Consider the following 16088-nt stretch of genomic DNA (forward strand, 5'->3'; position numbering starts at 1 on the left):
TCCTCAACGAGTTCCACCGCAGGTCCTCAATGAGCTCCACTGCAGGGCCCCGCGTTCCATTGCATCCCAGGTCCCCGAAGCAGTACAGTATCACCGGATGTGAGTGAGTTCTGGCCGGAAGCAGGGGACGATTGCTGTGGAGCAAACAAGGACCTGCTGGGAGCACCCACTGTAGATCGCAGGAGGACCTTGGAGCGACGCAGATGTCTGGGGTCTGTTAAGTATGATTCACCGGGGGGGAGGGGGGGTGTCTGTCTTTTGTGGCGTAAACTTACCCTAAACACGTGTTTCACAAAAAACAAGCCCTACCGCACATGTTGGGGCAAAAAAAGTAATAAGACAGTGTCCAATTTTTGGGAAAGCACAAATATATGCTTCAACTGTAGCTTTTCCATCTTCTGGACACTATAGTACTGTGCAAAAGTTTTAGGCAGGTATGGGAATATGTTCCAATGTAAGAATTCTTTTAAAAAAATAAAGGCCTTAATAGCTTAGTTGTATCAATTAACAAAATGTAAAGTGAATGAATAAAAGATAAATCTAAAATCACATCGGTATTTGGTGACCGCCATTTGCCTTCATTGATTCTTCTCGATCACTTGTAGACAGTTTTTAAAGGATCTCGGCAGGAGGTTGTTCCAAACATCTCGGAGACCTGACCTCTGATCTTCTATGGATGTTGCTTTGTCTTGTCATGTCATCCAAAACTACATGTTGCGATCAGGACTCTGTGGGTGCCATGATCTCAAGACAGACGGATACTTATGCATCATATAATATCATTAGGGAGATGTCTGGCTCCAAAATTATTATGCAGCCGAATAATGACCTCAAACATCTAGCCGTAAGTCTTAAGAACAAGGAGTCCTCAACATCATCCAATCAGTCTGGGGTTACATAAAGAAACAGAAGGATTTTGTGCAAGAAGATCTGTGGTTAGTTCTTCAAGATGTTTGGAAGAACTTTCCTGATGACTTCAAAGACTGTGGACGTGTACCTAGAATAGGGTCGGGAACATTTTTGGCTGAGAGAACCATGAATGCCACATATTTTAAACTATAATTCCGTGAGAGCAACACTCATCAGGGGGGAGCGGCATTGGTGGAGCTGCTCAGAAGGTCCCGGAGGCAGGGTAGGCGATGCTGCGGGCACAGAAGAGGGGGTGTCGGGGCTCAAGAGGGTCAGTGTGCGGAGGGTCGATGATATTGCTGCAGGCTCATGGGGTGTCACGGCAGTGGGTGCCATTGATCTGCCGACGGACTCGGATGGGGAGGGGGTGTCGGGGCTCAAGAGGGTCAGTCTGCGGAGGTTCGGCCATACTGCTGTGGGCTCGTGGGGTGTCACGATGGCGGGCACCATTAATCTGCCGGTGGGATGCATTGAATCTCCCACAGTTGACGAGATTGACTTCAAGAAAATGGCCTTGGCGTGTGCGCAGATGGACTTCAAGAAAATGGCCATAGCGTGTGTGCAGATGGTCTTCGAGAAAATGGCCTTGGCGTGTGCGCAGATGGACTTCAAGAAAATGGCCATAGCGTGTGTGCAGATGGTCTTCGAGAAAATGGCCTTGGCGTGTGCGTAGATGGACTTCTAGAAAATGGCCTTGGCGTGTGCGCAGATGGTCTTCGAGAAAATGGCCTTGGCGTGTGCGCAGATGGACTTCAAGAAAATGGCCGCAAAGTTCTATCTGCGTATGCGAGGCCTCTGCGGCCATGTTCTTGAAGTCCATCTGCGCACATGCCAAGGCTATTTTCTTGAAGTCCATCTGCGCACACGCCAAGGCCATTTTCTTGAAGTCGATCTCGTCACCTGACGGAGATTCAAAGCAGCCCACAGATCAATGGCGCCTGCCGCCGCAACACTCCGTGAGCTCGTGGTATCGTCGACCCTGCTTCACCACTGCCGTCCCGGTAAGCCATATACGGTTTGTAAGAGGCACCCCCATTTTTGCCCCTGTTTTGGGGGAAAAAAAGTGTGTCTTACAAACCGGAAAATACGGTATTTTTTTATTAAAAGATTCGTCTGCGAGCCAGACACAGCCATCAAAAGAGCCACATCTGGATCGCGAGCCATAGGTTCCCCCTGACCTAGAAGAATTGATAAAGGCAAAGAAGAGTCACCAAATATTGCTTTTTTCAGATTTCTCTTTTTTTCGCTCACTTCTATCACTTGTATTTTTATTCTTTGTTTTGGGCACAGTGTGATCGTGTACTTACACGCTGCACCTATTCCAATCTTCTGCCTCTTTTCCTCGGTTTAGCATTCCTACTGCGCAGCATTCTTTACACACCTGCCTAAAACATTTGCACCGTACCGTAAATCACCAGGCCTCAAAACAAATTTAGCAAAATGATCCGCGCCCTGCAGCTACTACATTGACACTTCACTCCTGCCAACTACACACAGAGGTCAGCATCTTGGAGAGTATCAGTATCTGATGTGACCGTGGCGAAGTCAACAATGACCGGAAAGCTGGAGCCACTTTGGTTTTAGCAATCTGTGGGGTTGACATTCGTTGATTCCCCCCCCCAAAAATTGGAAATCTTAGAAAAGTCTAAGCTTGTAATCAAATCCTGCATTTTGATGCAGCTTTTTCCTAGAGGAGGACACTTCAGGACTCCGGCATTTTTTGTCTTGTCCTTTTTGGTTATTTTTTTTAGCCCATTATGACCAGTGGCTCTTTGTTTGTTTGTTTTTTGTTCCTTCCTTGAGTCTTCTTTTTTGGTGACATTTTATGGTTTTATGGTTTTTTTTAACATGGATTGTAAAGTATAGTTGAATCTTTTGAGCATTTTTGAATGCTTTTTTGGGGTTGGATTCTGAAGTGAACCCACCTGGAAAAGACATTGTGTGCACGCTGCATATACCCTAAAGGCCGCTTTACACGCAACATCGCTAGCAAGATATCGCTGGGGTCGCGGAATTCGTGACGCACATCCGGCCTCGTTAGCGACGTCGTTGCGTATGACACGTACAAGCGACCGCCAACGATCCCAAATACTTACAAAATTGTTGATCGTTGACACGTCGTTCATTTTCCAAATATCGTTGCTGATTTTGGACGCAGGTTGTTCGTCGTTCCTGAGGCAGCACACATCGCTACGTGTGACACCCCGGGAACGACGAACAACACCGTACCTGTGTCCTCTGGCAATGAGGTTGGAGTGACGTTAATGCATCTGCTCTCCGCCCCTCCGCTTCTATTGGACGCCTGCCGTGTGACGTCGCTGTGACGCCGCACGAACCTCCCCCTTAAAAAAGAGGTTGTTCGCCGGCCACAGCGACGTCGGTAGGAAGGTAAGTTCGTGTGACGCGTACTAGCGATATTGTGCACCATGGGCAGCGATTTGCCCGTGACGCACGCACGACTGGGGCGGGTGCAGTCGCTAGCGATGTTGCAGCGTGTAAAGCGGCCTTTAGACTTCGTGCACACGATCAGGGTTTACAGCGTTTTAGATGCAGCGTCCAAAGCGCTGCGTTGTACATTACGAGCACAGTGGATGGGATTTCTAGAAATCTCATGCTCTCTTTGCTTCTGTTCTCCGCAGCGTAAACTTGATCTGCGGTGCGGCTTCCCGAGCTGGAGCATGTCAATTTATTGCTGCGGAGCCATGAGTGTTCTCCACATGGAGAACAGAGAAAAAGACCACAGCGGCCAGAACCCTCACAGTGGGCATGAGAAGCTGCGGTCTACAGCAGAGGAGACTCGTGGCTTCGCAGGACAGCTGACATTTCGTCCAGGACGCAGTATCTCTGGACCGTGTGCACGTACCGTTAGGCTACATGCCTATGATCCGGACATACTACATCCAGGATGCAGTGTCTCTAGACTGTGTGCACGCAACCTAAAGGGGGCTTTACACGCTACGACATCGCTAATGCGAACTCGTTGGGGTCACGGAATTGGTGGCGCACATCCGGCCGCATTAGCGATGTTGTTGCGTGTGACACCGAAGAGCGATTTTGCATCGTTGCAAAAACGTGCAAAATCGCTCATCGGTGACATGGGGGTCCATTCTCAAATATCGTTACTACAGCAGTAACGAAGTTGTTCCTCGTTCCTGCGGCAGCACACATCGCTCCGTGTGACACCGCAGGAACGAGGAAGCTCTCCTTACATGCCTCCCGGCCGCTATGCGGAAGGAAGGAGGTGGGCGGGATGTTACGCTCCGCCCCTCCGCTGCTATTGGGCGGCTGCTCAGTGACGTCGCTGTGACGCCACACGGACCGCCCCCTTAGAAAGGAGGCGGTTCGCCGGTCACAGCGACGTCGCCAGGCAGGTAAGTATGTGTGACGGGTCTGGGCGATGTTGTGCGGCACGGGCAGCGATTTGCCCGTGTCGCGCAACAGATGGGGGCGGGTACCCACACTAGCGATATCGGGACTGATATCGCAGTGTGTAAAGCCCGCTTTAGGCTACATACCCATGATCTGGACATGCTACATCCAGGACGCAGTATCTCTGGACCGTGTGCAAGTACCGTTAGGCTACATGCCCATGATCCGGACATGCTGCATCCTGGACGCAACGTCTCTGGACCATGTGCACGTACCTTTTAAAGGTACATGCCCATGATCTAGACATGCTGCATCCAGGACGCAGTATCTCTGGACCGTGTGCACGTACACTTAGGGTACATGCCCATGATCCGGACATGCTGCATCCCGGACGCAGCATGCCCTCTCCTGTGTAGATGTCAGTGTTCTGCGCAGGAGACCGCAGCTGTCCTAGCGCATGATCAGGGTTCAGGGTGCTGCGGACTTTCGCTGTATTCTCCCTGCGGAGAACATTCGCATCTCTGCAGCATAAACTGACATGCTCCGGGCTTAGGAAGCCGCACCGCAGGTCAAGGAAAGAAGCACAGAGGGCAGAAGATTTCTAGAAATCCCATCTGCTGTGCTTGTACTGTACAACACAGTGTTTTGGACTCAGCGAAAACACTGTGTCCAATACACTGTTGTTCCTGATCGTGGGCACGCAGCCTTAGACATCAGATAAGCAAAACGGGCAGCCCAGTAAACGCTTGCTCGGGCCGGCAGCCATCTTTTCCGACTCCATTATGTACATGAATGCTCGGCCAAATGTTCTTATGTTTTCAATAGGCATAGCGGGGAAAAAGGAGCTGCCAGATGTAGTCAGAGGCTCAGTAGTTCCACACAAAGAAGGAATGTGCCATTCATGGGATGAAATGTGGGTACCTACACTCCCCAACCCTCCCTATGCAGCTTCGATGTGTGAGAGAAAACAAATTGATACTTTTTGTACATGTCTGAAGGTTGGAATGTAATACTAAAATCTGAGCTATAGAATACACGAGTTCAGTGGGTGACGCTGGCTCAAAGAGAGAACATGTCTGTGTGATCATTGTCTGATACATTAACATCAGCTCTGTTATACAGCTAATACGGCACCGGTCTCTGGATACCCTGTATGAAGATACCATAAGCTATCTTTACCCAAAATTCCTCCCTTGACAAGGTGATGACATTTCAACTTTCTGATCCTGTTGGGAGTGAGTCAAGAAGCCCCTAATGAAGAAATGGCCGGCCCCACCGAAATCTGCGTTCCAACCAGTGTGTTTGCGGGTCTTCAGTCAAAGTCATATCTGGGGGCAAGATCAGTATATGGGCCCTTTACAGCCCAAAAACCCATCAATATGCACAATTCCATCTGCTTTTGGGGTAAAAATGGGCCCCCAACCTCCCGGGCCCCTGTACGGTTGCACAAATGATATGTCCGCCCCTATATCTGGGAGATTACCTATCCAGGTCGTCATGCAGCGGCTCATAGCTCATCTGATAGCATTCAATTCTTTTAAGGAAATCCTCCACCACCTTTTCCCGATCACAATCCTTATAATCCGGACTCGATAACTTCACTTGCTGCAGAAAAAAAAAGCAAAAAACCCCATAAAAATAGGAAATATAAATGGTTTTGCAGCACATAATATGTCTATAATCCATGGGGTCTTACCGTGATATTTTCTGCAATGATGTCCGGGTCATCGCAGATCGATTCGATGAAGAAAACCTTTTTAAATAGAAAAAAGGGAAAATACATTGGGTAAAAAGTGGTGATCCACAGTCCAAAGTACCAAATCTGCACTGGCCCATAGCAAACAATCCGCAGTCACCTTTACCCGGACACGACGCTCAATATTTTTTTGTACAAATAAGCCAAATTACACCGTCTCTCTACTGCCACCTATGGGTGGGATTCCTGTAATTCTTCTCAGACCCATTAAAGGAACACATAAAATATAAAATACACACAAAAAATAAATAAAATCTCATTTTCTTTGATCCTACTTATCATATTAAAAATAAAAACTAAGGGGGCGTGGCTTGAGCTTGATGGCAGGCAGACGTGCTCTGTAGGAGCTCTTGCAAGCTGAGGTGGCAAATAACATAGCAAAACCCACCTGGCACTCTCTAACATGCCGGGGAAGAGAGGCACAGCACCACAGACTGGACCACCAGCCCTGAGAAGCAGCAGCGCAGCAGTGGATCGTCTGTTCAAAGGGGGGAAGCTCTCTCCGGTCTCCAGGCCTGCTTCAGTAATGGCACCTGCATCCATGAGGCAGGGGCCTGCAGCAACAGCAGCCGTCAGTGGTGGCAGCGGGACAGAAGTGGCGGTGGCGATGCATAGCGTGCAGGTACAGGGCGGTACCGTCAGAGATCAGCTGGGACCGAGATCTCTGCTTTCGTCACAGAGACCAGTGGTGCAGGGGTATACAGGAGGTGAGGCTGCTGCACAGAATACTCAGAAGGAGGGGGGCGGTGGAGTTCAGGCCCCACAGCAGAGCTTGATGAGCCAGGCTGGTGAAGAGAGCAGGAGTCTGGGCACTGATGGAGATATGCATGGGGGTAATGAATGCAGGGCCTCCCAGGCATGTCAGGAGTTGTCAGGCTCCCAAAGCAGTCAATCCCCACACAGTCAGGGGAACCAAAATGGAGGTCAGCTCACACAAGGAGTTAACCCAGGAAGCTCCACTGTGGATACAGAGCGCATCCTGCAGCTGCTGGCTGCTCTCCCCACCAAACATGACCTGGACAATCTAGTTACTAAAATGGAGGCGGCACATGAGAGGGCTCTGTCCATTGTGAAAGGGGACATTGATGCTCTGGATACACGCACCACTGCAGTGGAGAATGATGTGTTTACACTATTTGAAAGAGTTAACACACTGGAGCAAACTCTATCCAAAGCCAGTACACACCTGCAAAATGTCGCCATCCTGTTAGATGATCAAGAAAACAGGGGGAGGCGAAATAATATTCGTTTAAAAGGCATCCCAGAAGAGATAGCAGCAGCTGCCCTCCCTAAGTCTGTAACTTTAATTTTCAACAAAGTGATGGGAGCTGCAGAGGACTCCACTTATGTGATCGACAGAGTCCACAGAGTGTTCCGCCAGGGGCCGGGTGACACAGCACAGCCGAGAGATGTTCTGTGCAGACTGCATTACTACACGGATAAAGAAGCCATACTGAGGAAGGCATGGGTCCATGGAACCGTCTCTTACAAAGGGTCTGAAATCAAGCTTTTTCCTGACATATCAGCCAGAACCCTGTATATGAGGCGTCAGCTCCTCCCTATTCTACAAAAAATTAAAGAGAAAGGAGCATCTTACAGATGGGGACATCCATTTCACCTAATAGTACGCCACAATGGAGACCAATATCTGCTGAAGCGGCCGGAGGAGGTGGAGGGTCTCTTCCAATTTCTTGATACACCGGCAGTAGAGATCCCTAACTGGCTACATATGGACAGACCCGCCGGGTTACCCCAAAGAAGAAGAGAAGGTGGACGCCGCCGTGCAAGACCTCAGAAGAGTTCCAGGGATCCCAAGCCGGCCAGAGAATCTTCCCAGGAGGAGCCAGATTGAAGACTTGGGTCTGATTGCGGTTTTTTATCTTGTGGTGGGGGGAGCGGGAGATGTGGGAGGATGGCCCCTTATAGGCCGGACGCGAACTTAAATATTGGGTTAATTGCTACTTGAAATGTATTTGTCTCTCTTTTCTTGGGTGGCAGGGAGAGAGGTGGAGAGATTATTATTCCCCCTCTATGCTCTCTTTTATCAGTTTGTGTTCCTCCCTCTTCTCTCTCTCTCTTCCCTCTCTTTCTCCTCTCTCTTCTTGCTCCTCCTTTTCTCTCTCGTCCCTTTCTCTCTTTCTTCTCTCTCTCTCTGCTCCGTCGTTTCTCTTTCGCCCCTTTTTCTCTCTTCCTCCACTCTCTCTCCTTTATCTTTTTCTCCCCTTTTCTATCTCTTTCGCTCTCCCTTTCACACCACCTCTCTTTGTCTCTCTCTCCCCCTAAGGGGGTCTCACATGGACCCTTCAATTGATAATGTTGATGGATAGTCTGATAAACGTGTTGTTCTTCTAAGAAATGTGCCTCTCACTGCCCTGTCGTGTAACGGGGGGGGGGGTGAGACGTGGGTTTTCAGTTCACTATAATATTGTCATTTCTGCCTCGAGCTTGTTTAGCTTTTGCCCTTGGTCTTCCACGCACCCCAAGGGTGGTTCTCCCAGCTGGAGAGCACCAGGTCTCTAAGTTCTTCAGAGACTGCATAGTTTTATTGTGTGAAACTTACTGGCCATTCCTTTAGGCCAGCTGTTACTGTTCATATTTTCTGTCTGCTAATACTTCTCGCTTTTTTTTTTTTCTCTCTCTCTGCTCTTTCTTCTCTGCTGCTAGTTCTTTTTTCTACCTGATTCTTGATCCCCCCCCCCCACCCGATCCTTACCCCACTTTCCCGTATCCGGTCAGTGTTTTGTAGGGGGTTCAACACTGTTCCTGACCCAACATGCATAAACCAGGGAACTCGGAGGTGAAATGTGGGACATTGAATGTGAAAGGTTTACATAGCCCGGGTAAGAGGTCTATCCTGGCAAATACGTTAAAAAAAATGGGGGTCCAAATTGCATTCTTGCAAGAAACGCATCTGTGCAAACATAAACCGTTTAAATTGACATCACGCTGGTTCCCTGAGGCGTATCATAGCTTCTCACCGGACCCGAAGTCCCGAGGTACTAGTATTCTTGTCTCGCGCTCCATCCCTTGGGAATTCATGGACTCTCGCAGTGATGACAGGGGACGGCTATTGTTGGTGAAGGGCAGGATCGCTACGCATATTTACACATTAGCTTCTATATATCTCCCCAATGTGGGGCAAATTGATACCCTGGCCGGATTTGTTGAAACTATGGAGGATTTCGTGGAGGGGACACTCATTATGGGGGGGGATTTCAATATCGCTCTAAACCCAGCTCAGGACACCTCCTCGGGGGCCTCTGCACATCCTACATCAGCCCTCCGCAGGCTGCGGTACTTATTACATGAGCAGCAGCTCGTGGACACATGGAGATTGTTACACCCGTCTGACAGGGACTACTCTTTCTATTCAAATGCACATGGAGTATACTCCAGATTGGACTACTTTTTTGTAAAACATAAAGACCTCGAAAGGATCTCCAAAGCCCAGATAGATAGCATAACATTCTCTGACCATGCACTTTGCACTGTGTCTATGGTGCTACAGTCTCCGTTTCCACAGCAGTGGCAATGGAGACTGAACACTTCCCTACTGGAGGACCCTGAAAGCCTTCAGTCAGTACAGAACTCCCTGACTGAATACTTTACGTTGAACGCGGGTGGGGATACATCACCAACGACGGTCTGGGAGGCCCACAAATGTGTTATTCGAGGGGTTCTCATACAGCAAGGGGCAAGAAGAAAGAGGGAAAGGGAACTAGAGGTCAACAGACTGCTAACACAGCTGAGAGATCTGGAGACACAACATAAGCAGATGCCCTCGGCGGAGGTGGGAGGAGCCTTATTCAAAGTCCGGGACGAGCTACGAAAACTACTCAACAGCAAGGCAAAAGGGGTCCTCAATAGATGCCGTAGACATTTTTATGAATACGGGAACAAGTGTAGCAAGAAATTAGCGAGAGCACTCAGACAACAACAGGCGACAACCTTTATATCAAAAATTTCCCCTACACACCCTCAGGGATCAATATTACATTCTTCGGCAGAAATTGCGGAGACGTTCCAAAAATTCTATGCATCCTTATATAATTTAGAGACACATGACCCCACTTTGTCAAAATCATCTATTAAAAGTAAAATTTCAGAGTACATCAGAGAAGCAAAAATGCCGCGGTTGACAGACTCCGAGATAGCCGCATTGGAAACTCCAATTTCAAATCAAGAGCTGGTGGACGCAATAGGGTCATCCAAATCGGGAAAGGCACCTGGGCCTGATGGACTCCCCCTCGTATACTACAAAAAACTTAAGGAGATTATATCCCCACACCTCCTGTCAGCCTTTAATTCTAGGGCTTCAGAGGGCTCAACTCCCAATGCAGATTCATTGAGAGCACACATCACGGTAATACCTAAGATGGGGAAAGACCCAACACAATGTGCTAGCTATCGCCCGATATCCCTGTTGAATGTGGATACAAAATTATTTGCTAAAATCCTTGCAAGCAGGCTGGCACCTCTGATCTCTCAAATAATCCACCCAGATCAGGCAGGGTTTATGGCGGGTCGTGAGGCACGTGATAATACAGTTAAGGCCATTAATTTGATATATAAAGCTAAAAGTGGGGGTCTACCCTCTATCCTGCTGTCAACTGATGCCGAAAAGGCTTTTGATAGAGTGGATTGGACCTTTATGGAAGCCACGCTCGGGTGTCTGGGGTTGGGAAGTGGAATGATGGGTTGGATCATGTCTTTATACTCGGTACCCTCGGCGAGAGTCCGAGTGAATGGGATTCTGTCGGACCCATTTAAAATATCTAATGGCACCCGTCAGGGATGTCCGCTGTCTCCCTTAATCTTCATCTTGACGCTAGAACCCTTCCTCAGACACGTACGAGCCAACTCAGATATTGCGGGTATTGGGGTGGGCCATGTTACGCACAAAGTAGCTGCATATGCGGACGATCTCCTGTTTTTCGTTTCAGCCCCCAAGATCTCCCTGCCCAACTTAATGAGGGAATTCCGGAGATACTCCAGTTTATCAAATTTCAAGATAAATTTCACGAAATCTGAGGCCCTTAACATAAATCTCTCATCCAAAGAGGTGGAAGAGTTGAAGGGATCGTTTAAGTTCCGATGGGCATCCCAATCTCTAAATTACCTGGGGATACGGCTGACTGGGGATCTCGGTCTGCTCTACTCTCAGAATTTCCCGTCTCTGCTGTCTTCCATTAGGCGAGACTGTGACAGATGGGGAAATCATTATTCTCTTGGTTTGGCAGAAGCCAGATTTACAAAATGAATATCTTACCTAGAATTCTATATCTACTGCAGGCGCTCCCAATCAAAATACCCTCAGGATTTTTCAAATCTCTGGAGTCCATTCAGTCCTCCTTCATTTGGGCAGGTAAATCGGTACGAATAAAAAGAGCTATTTTGCACAGGACCAAGTGTAGCGGGGGGATTGGGCTGCCAGACATGAGAAGGTATCATTTAGCAGGTCATCTAACTAGAATGATTGATTGGTGCAGGAACGGGTCTCAAAAGGCTTGGATACAAATTGAACAGTCCTTTTCCCCAATTCCCCTCAACAAATTGCCATGGGTGCTCTCGGAGGTCCCTGCAAGCTTGAAAACACATCCAACTATCGGGTCAACTGTGAAATACTGTAATACGGGGAAGGTGCAATCAGAAATGTTACCCAGGCAATCGAGCTTGACGCCAATCCTGAGCCATCCTGCCTTTGAGCCAGGCAGAGCGGATCCAGTTTTTCAGTCTTGGGTTCGGGGCGGGGTGGATCGGGTAGAGGACTTTGGAAACCGGGACACCTGGCCGTCGGTAGAGGGATTGGCAGCTAAACAGGATCCCAGCTCACTTGGTCATTGGAGATGCTTGCAACTGGCACACTTTTTCAGTAGCCTTCCAGCCAGATCCCTCTTTCAGCGACCCAAGACACAGTTTGAACAAATATGTATGGGACCAGGCACGATACGGCATTCTCTTTCGGCAGTATATTCGCTCTTATCTTCGCCCCCGGACCAACAAATCCCCCCTTTTGCTTCACAGTGGGAACGGGATCTGGGAATCCAGCTGACACCAACACAGTGGGAAAGGGTCTTCAGATTGGCGCACACATCCTCCATCAGCTCCAGGTTTCAAGAGGCTAGCTACAAGCTGCTAACCAGATGGTACAGAGTACCTTCGAGGTTACATGCGATGTTCCCAACGGTTGATCCCATGTGCTGGCGGTGTGGCACAGCAGAGGGCAACATTCTACACGTGTTCTGGGAATGTGAGGCGATCCGGCCCTTCTGGAGGGGAGTGTCTGATATCATTTCACGGGTGACGGGTGGAGAGGAGGAATTGGGACCTGCTGCCGCCCTGTTACATCACTGCGGGACTTCTGAAAAAATATACAAAAAATCTCTGAGGAAATTCCTCATCATGGCGGCGAGAGTGTGCATCCCAGAGAGATGGAGGAGCACAGCACCCCCCTCGCTGGTTCAATGGATCAATAAGGTCAATGACCTCATGTATATGGAGGATCTAACTTCATCATTACACAACTCATATGAGAAATTTTGGGCCACGTGGAGGGAGTGGATGGACTTCCAGCATTCGGAGGACTATGGTGCTCTGGTGGGCAGTGTTGAGGCGGCTGAGGGAACCACAGAAGGTAGTACATAAGCGGATCCCCAGACCCCCCCCCACCCCTTGTTACCCTCACCTGGCCCCTCCACCTCCCAGCCCCCCCACCACCCCTTCTTACCCTCACCTGGCCCCTTCACCTCCCAGCCCCCCCCCCACCCCTTCTTACCCTCACCTGGCCCCTCCACCTCCCAGCCCTCCCCCCCACCACCCTCCTCCTTTTCCCCAGTTTCTCACTCTTTTCTATTCTTTGTTTTATTTCTCTTGCTTTCTTTCTGGTCTTTTCCTCTTTCGCTTCTTACTATTCTTGGTGAGTTACGTATGTTACCTGTTAAATGTGAATTTATTCTTTGAAAAAGCTAGATGGAACCTTGAATGTCTATACACCTGAAAGGGGGCATTTGCGGGAACATTTTCTGTCACAATGTAAAAATGCAAAGTGTGCCTTATGTCCTATTTTTTGGTGTGTTGAATGTATCTTACAAAGGTCCATTTGATCTTAAGAACTGTTACGTGTACTGTTAAAGGATTACATTTATAAATAAAAGAATTTAAAAAAAAATAAAATAAAAACTAAGAAATATATAGATATATATTACTCATTCTTTCAATTATGTGTGTAGCTGCAAGACAACTGGCTGCAGCAGGAGCCTCTCCCCTCTTGTCCGCAAAGGCCGCAGCCTCTCCCCTCTTGTCCGCAGAGGCCACAGCCTCTCCCCTCTTGCCCGCAGAGGCCGCAGCCTCTCCCCTCTTGTCCGCAGGGGCCACAGCCTCTCCCCTCTTGTCCGCAGAGGCCACAGCCTCTCCCCTCTTGTCCGCAGAGGCCACAGCCTCTCCCCTCTTGTCCGCAGAGGCCACAGCCTCTCCCCACTTGTCCGCAGAGGTTACAGTCTCTCCCCTCTTGTCCGCAGAGGTTACAGTCTCTCCCCTCTTGTCTGCAGAGGCCACAGCCTCTCCCCTCTATCTGCAGAGGCAAACAAAGATAGTTAAGGCCAGTGCCCTACAGCTAAAAATGGAAAAGATCAGCAGGAAATAACCATGTAGGATCATGACAAAAATGAGGGTTTACTGCTACGGGTGTGTCACAGGTGGCAGATAGTCATGTGGTTTCTGGCCATAGAAGGTCACAGCGTTTGGCTGCACACAATGCTCCCTGACTTTCTATTGTTCCTGCTGTCAGTATTCATTGGTATAGGTAGCTGCTGGATTTTCATCTCTTCCCCTTTAGGACCCAGCAGAGCTCTCCTTCCACCCAGCTGCTGATCATCAGTATTTTTTTAGTACTTAAATTCTCCCTTCTTCCCTGGACTGGTGCTGGTGATATTATTCAGTTCATTCTAACTCTGGTTGCAAGCAGGTGGCTTGTCCTCATCTGTGGCATAATTTCTGAATTTTTGAGTCATCGGTGGATACGTAGTTCATGCTTTTCCGCCTGTGTGTCCTCCTTGTGTCATCTATAGCATTTTCTGGGGTTGACGAAGAGCTCATCCCATCCGTTCCCTATTTAGAGCCCAGCACTAGGGATACCTAGGGTCAGGTATCCTGCTCGGTGCATAGGTGTGGAACCTATCTAGGGTGGTGAGGGACCCCAGGGACCAGCACTAAGGATACCTAGGGTCAGGTATCCGACTCGTCGCATAGATGCGGAACTTATCTAGGGTGGTGAGGGACCCCAGGGACCAGCACTAGGGATTCTTAGGGTCAGGTATCCTGCTCGGTGCATAGGTGTGGAACCTATCTAGGATGGTGAGGGACCCCAGGGACCAGCACTAGGGATTCTTAGGGTCAGGTATCCTGCTCGGTGCATAGGTGCAGAACCTATCTAGAGTGGTGAGGGACCCCAGGGACCAGCAGTAGGGCTACCTTGGGTCAGGTATCCTGCTCGGTGCATAGGTGTGGAACCTATCTAGGGTGGTGAGGGACCCCAGGGACCAGCGGTAGGTTTGGTCAGGGGTCACCATCTTCCCTTTCTTTAGACACAGGGTTTCCCTTCCCTTTCGCTTGGTACTTCCCCATACCTAGCGTGACATTAATGTTATTTCTTGCTGACTTGCATCATTCATTTACATTACAAGAAAGAAAATCTTGAACCAGAGACGCCCATCAGAATAGGGTCCTGGGTAAGACAATTAAAGAAAAAAAAAAAGACAAAAATAAAAAATTTAAAAAAAAAATAAAATAAAATTTCACGTGTTCACTACCGGTAATTATCCGCAGCAAAAAAGGGATTTTGCAATGGGCCGAGTTTATTTGTAGCCAGACATATGACACAACAGCGTCTATGAGCAGTGTGTAATAAAGGGCAGGGAATGAGCTGATGTTACAGCACTATAGTAGCGCCGGCTTAAAAGAAGATGCATCTTTGTGCATTAGCTAAAATAGGTCAACCAGATCCGACAGGGAACAAAGTAATGAGGCTTTCCTGTCTCCGCTGCCACTTTGGGGCTCCACAGATCGGCACAACATAGGCTGGACATTGTTAGCAAACCCTACAAGGTGCCCCAAATGCCAATCCTAAAACGTACCCCTTAATGGTGCAGAGCCAATATTTTGTCATTTGTGGAAAGCAAATCACCCCTGACCACCACCGAGTCTCCAGTAGGAAGACTAGCCAAACCAAGCACAGGCGCTCGATGCACCATAGTGCGGACAAACCATTACGTGCACCTTCCCATCTAGATGTTTTCTGTCCATCTTCGCCCTTCTGTTCCTTGATTGACAGCTGTGACTTTAAAGGGAACCTCTCACCTGCGGGATGGCCCGGTCTGATGGGCGTCCCTGCTCTCTGGTCCGGAGCCTCCTCTCTGCGGCGATCACCGTCCTCCTTGTTTCGTGTGGATGACACATCCTATGTCATCCACACAGTGCCCCCCATTGTGCTCCTGCACACGCACAGTTTTCTCGGCCCTGCTGACTGCAGAGCAGAGTGCGGTAATGCATAGGCACAGGCGTTTTTTAACCTTTCCTCGTGCCTGCATATTACAGTACTTTGCTATGCACTTAGCAGGGTAGAGCAAAGGGTGCGTGCACAGGAGCGCAATGGGGGGCACTGTGTGGATGACGTGGGCGTGTCATCCACATGAAGCAAGGAGGACAGCAATTGCAAGAATAGAGGAGGCTCCAGACACGAGAGCAGCGATGCCCATTGGACCGGAATGTATCGGGCCACCCCGCAGGTGAGTAGGTGACAAGTTCCCTGTAAAGGAGCCGGAGAAGGGTGGAAATAGGGTAGAAACAAGTAGGTAGGAAGGTGCACTGAAGGTATCAGCCATGCCGAGGATGCTCTGAGTAGCTGTGCTTTGGTTAAACAGTCATTTTGTGCTGAGACTCCATTTAAAGGGATATTCCACTCATTTCCACATTGCAGGGGAACAGTGCCAATTATGCATGCACGGTTGGCAGGTATGATGTACACATGTTATTCTAATGAATAGGAAATGTGTTATGC

General features: G+C 49.0%; 1 protein-coding gene across 4 annotated transcripts in view; it reads right to left on the reverse strand.

Annotated features, from left to right (window-relative positions):
* Positions 1–16088, reverse strand: part of PFKFB1 (6-phosphofructo-2-kinase/fructose-2,6-biphosphatase 1) — a 66332-nt gene that overhangs the window by 13792 nt on the left and 36452 nt on the right. For 3 of the 4 annotated variants that reach the window (XM_075324241.1, XM_075324240.1, XM_075324239.1), the window contains 2 exons: positions 5975–6031; positions 5762–5883 (listed from right to left, as the gene is read on the reverse strand). In XM_075324241.1, the coding sequence (XP_075180356.1) occupies positions 5762–5883; positions 5975–6031 (179 nt within the window). Of the gene's footprint in view, positions 1–5761; positions 5884–5974; positions 6032–6422; positions 6543–16088 lie in introns of those variants that run through there. The other variant, XM_075324242.1, reaches the window with a different exon arrangement.

This window comes from Anomaloglossus baeobatrachus, chromosome 9 (genome assembly GCF_048569485.1).
Source record: "Anomaloglossus baeobatrachus isolate aAnoBae1 chromosome 9, aAnoBae1.hap1, whole genome shotgun sequence".
NCBI lineage: Eukaryota > Metazoa > Chordata > Amphibia > Anura > Aromobatidae > Anomaloglossus > Anomaloglossus baeobatrachus.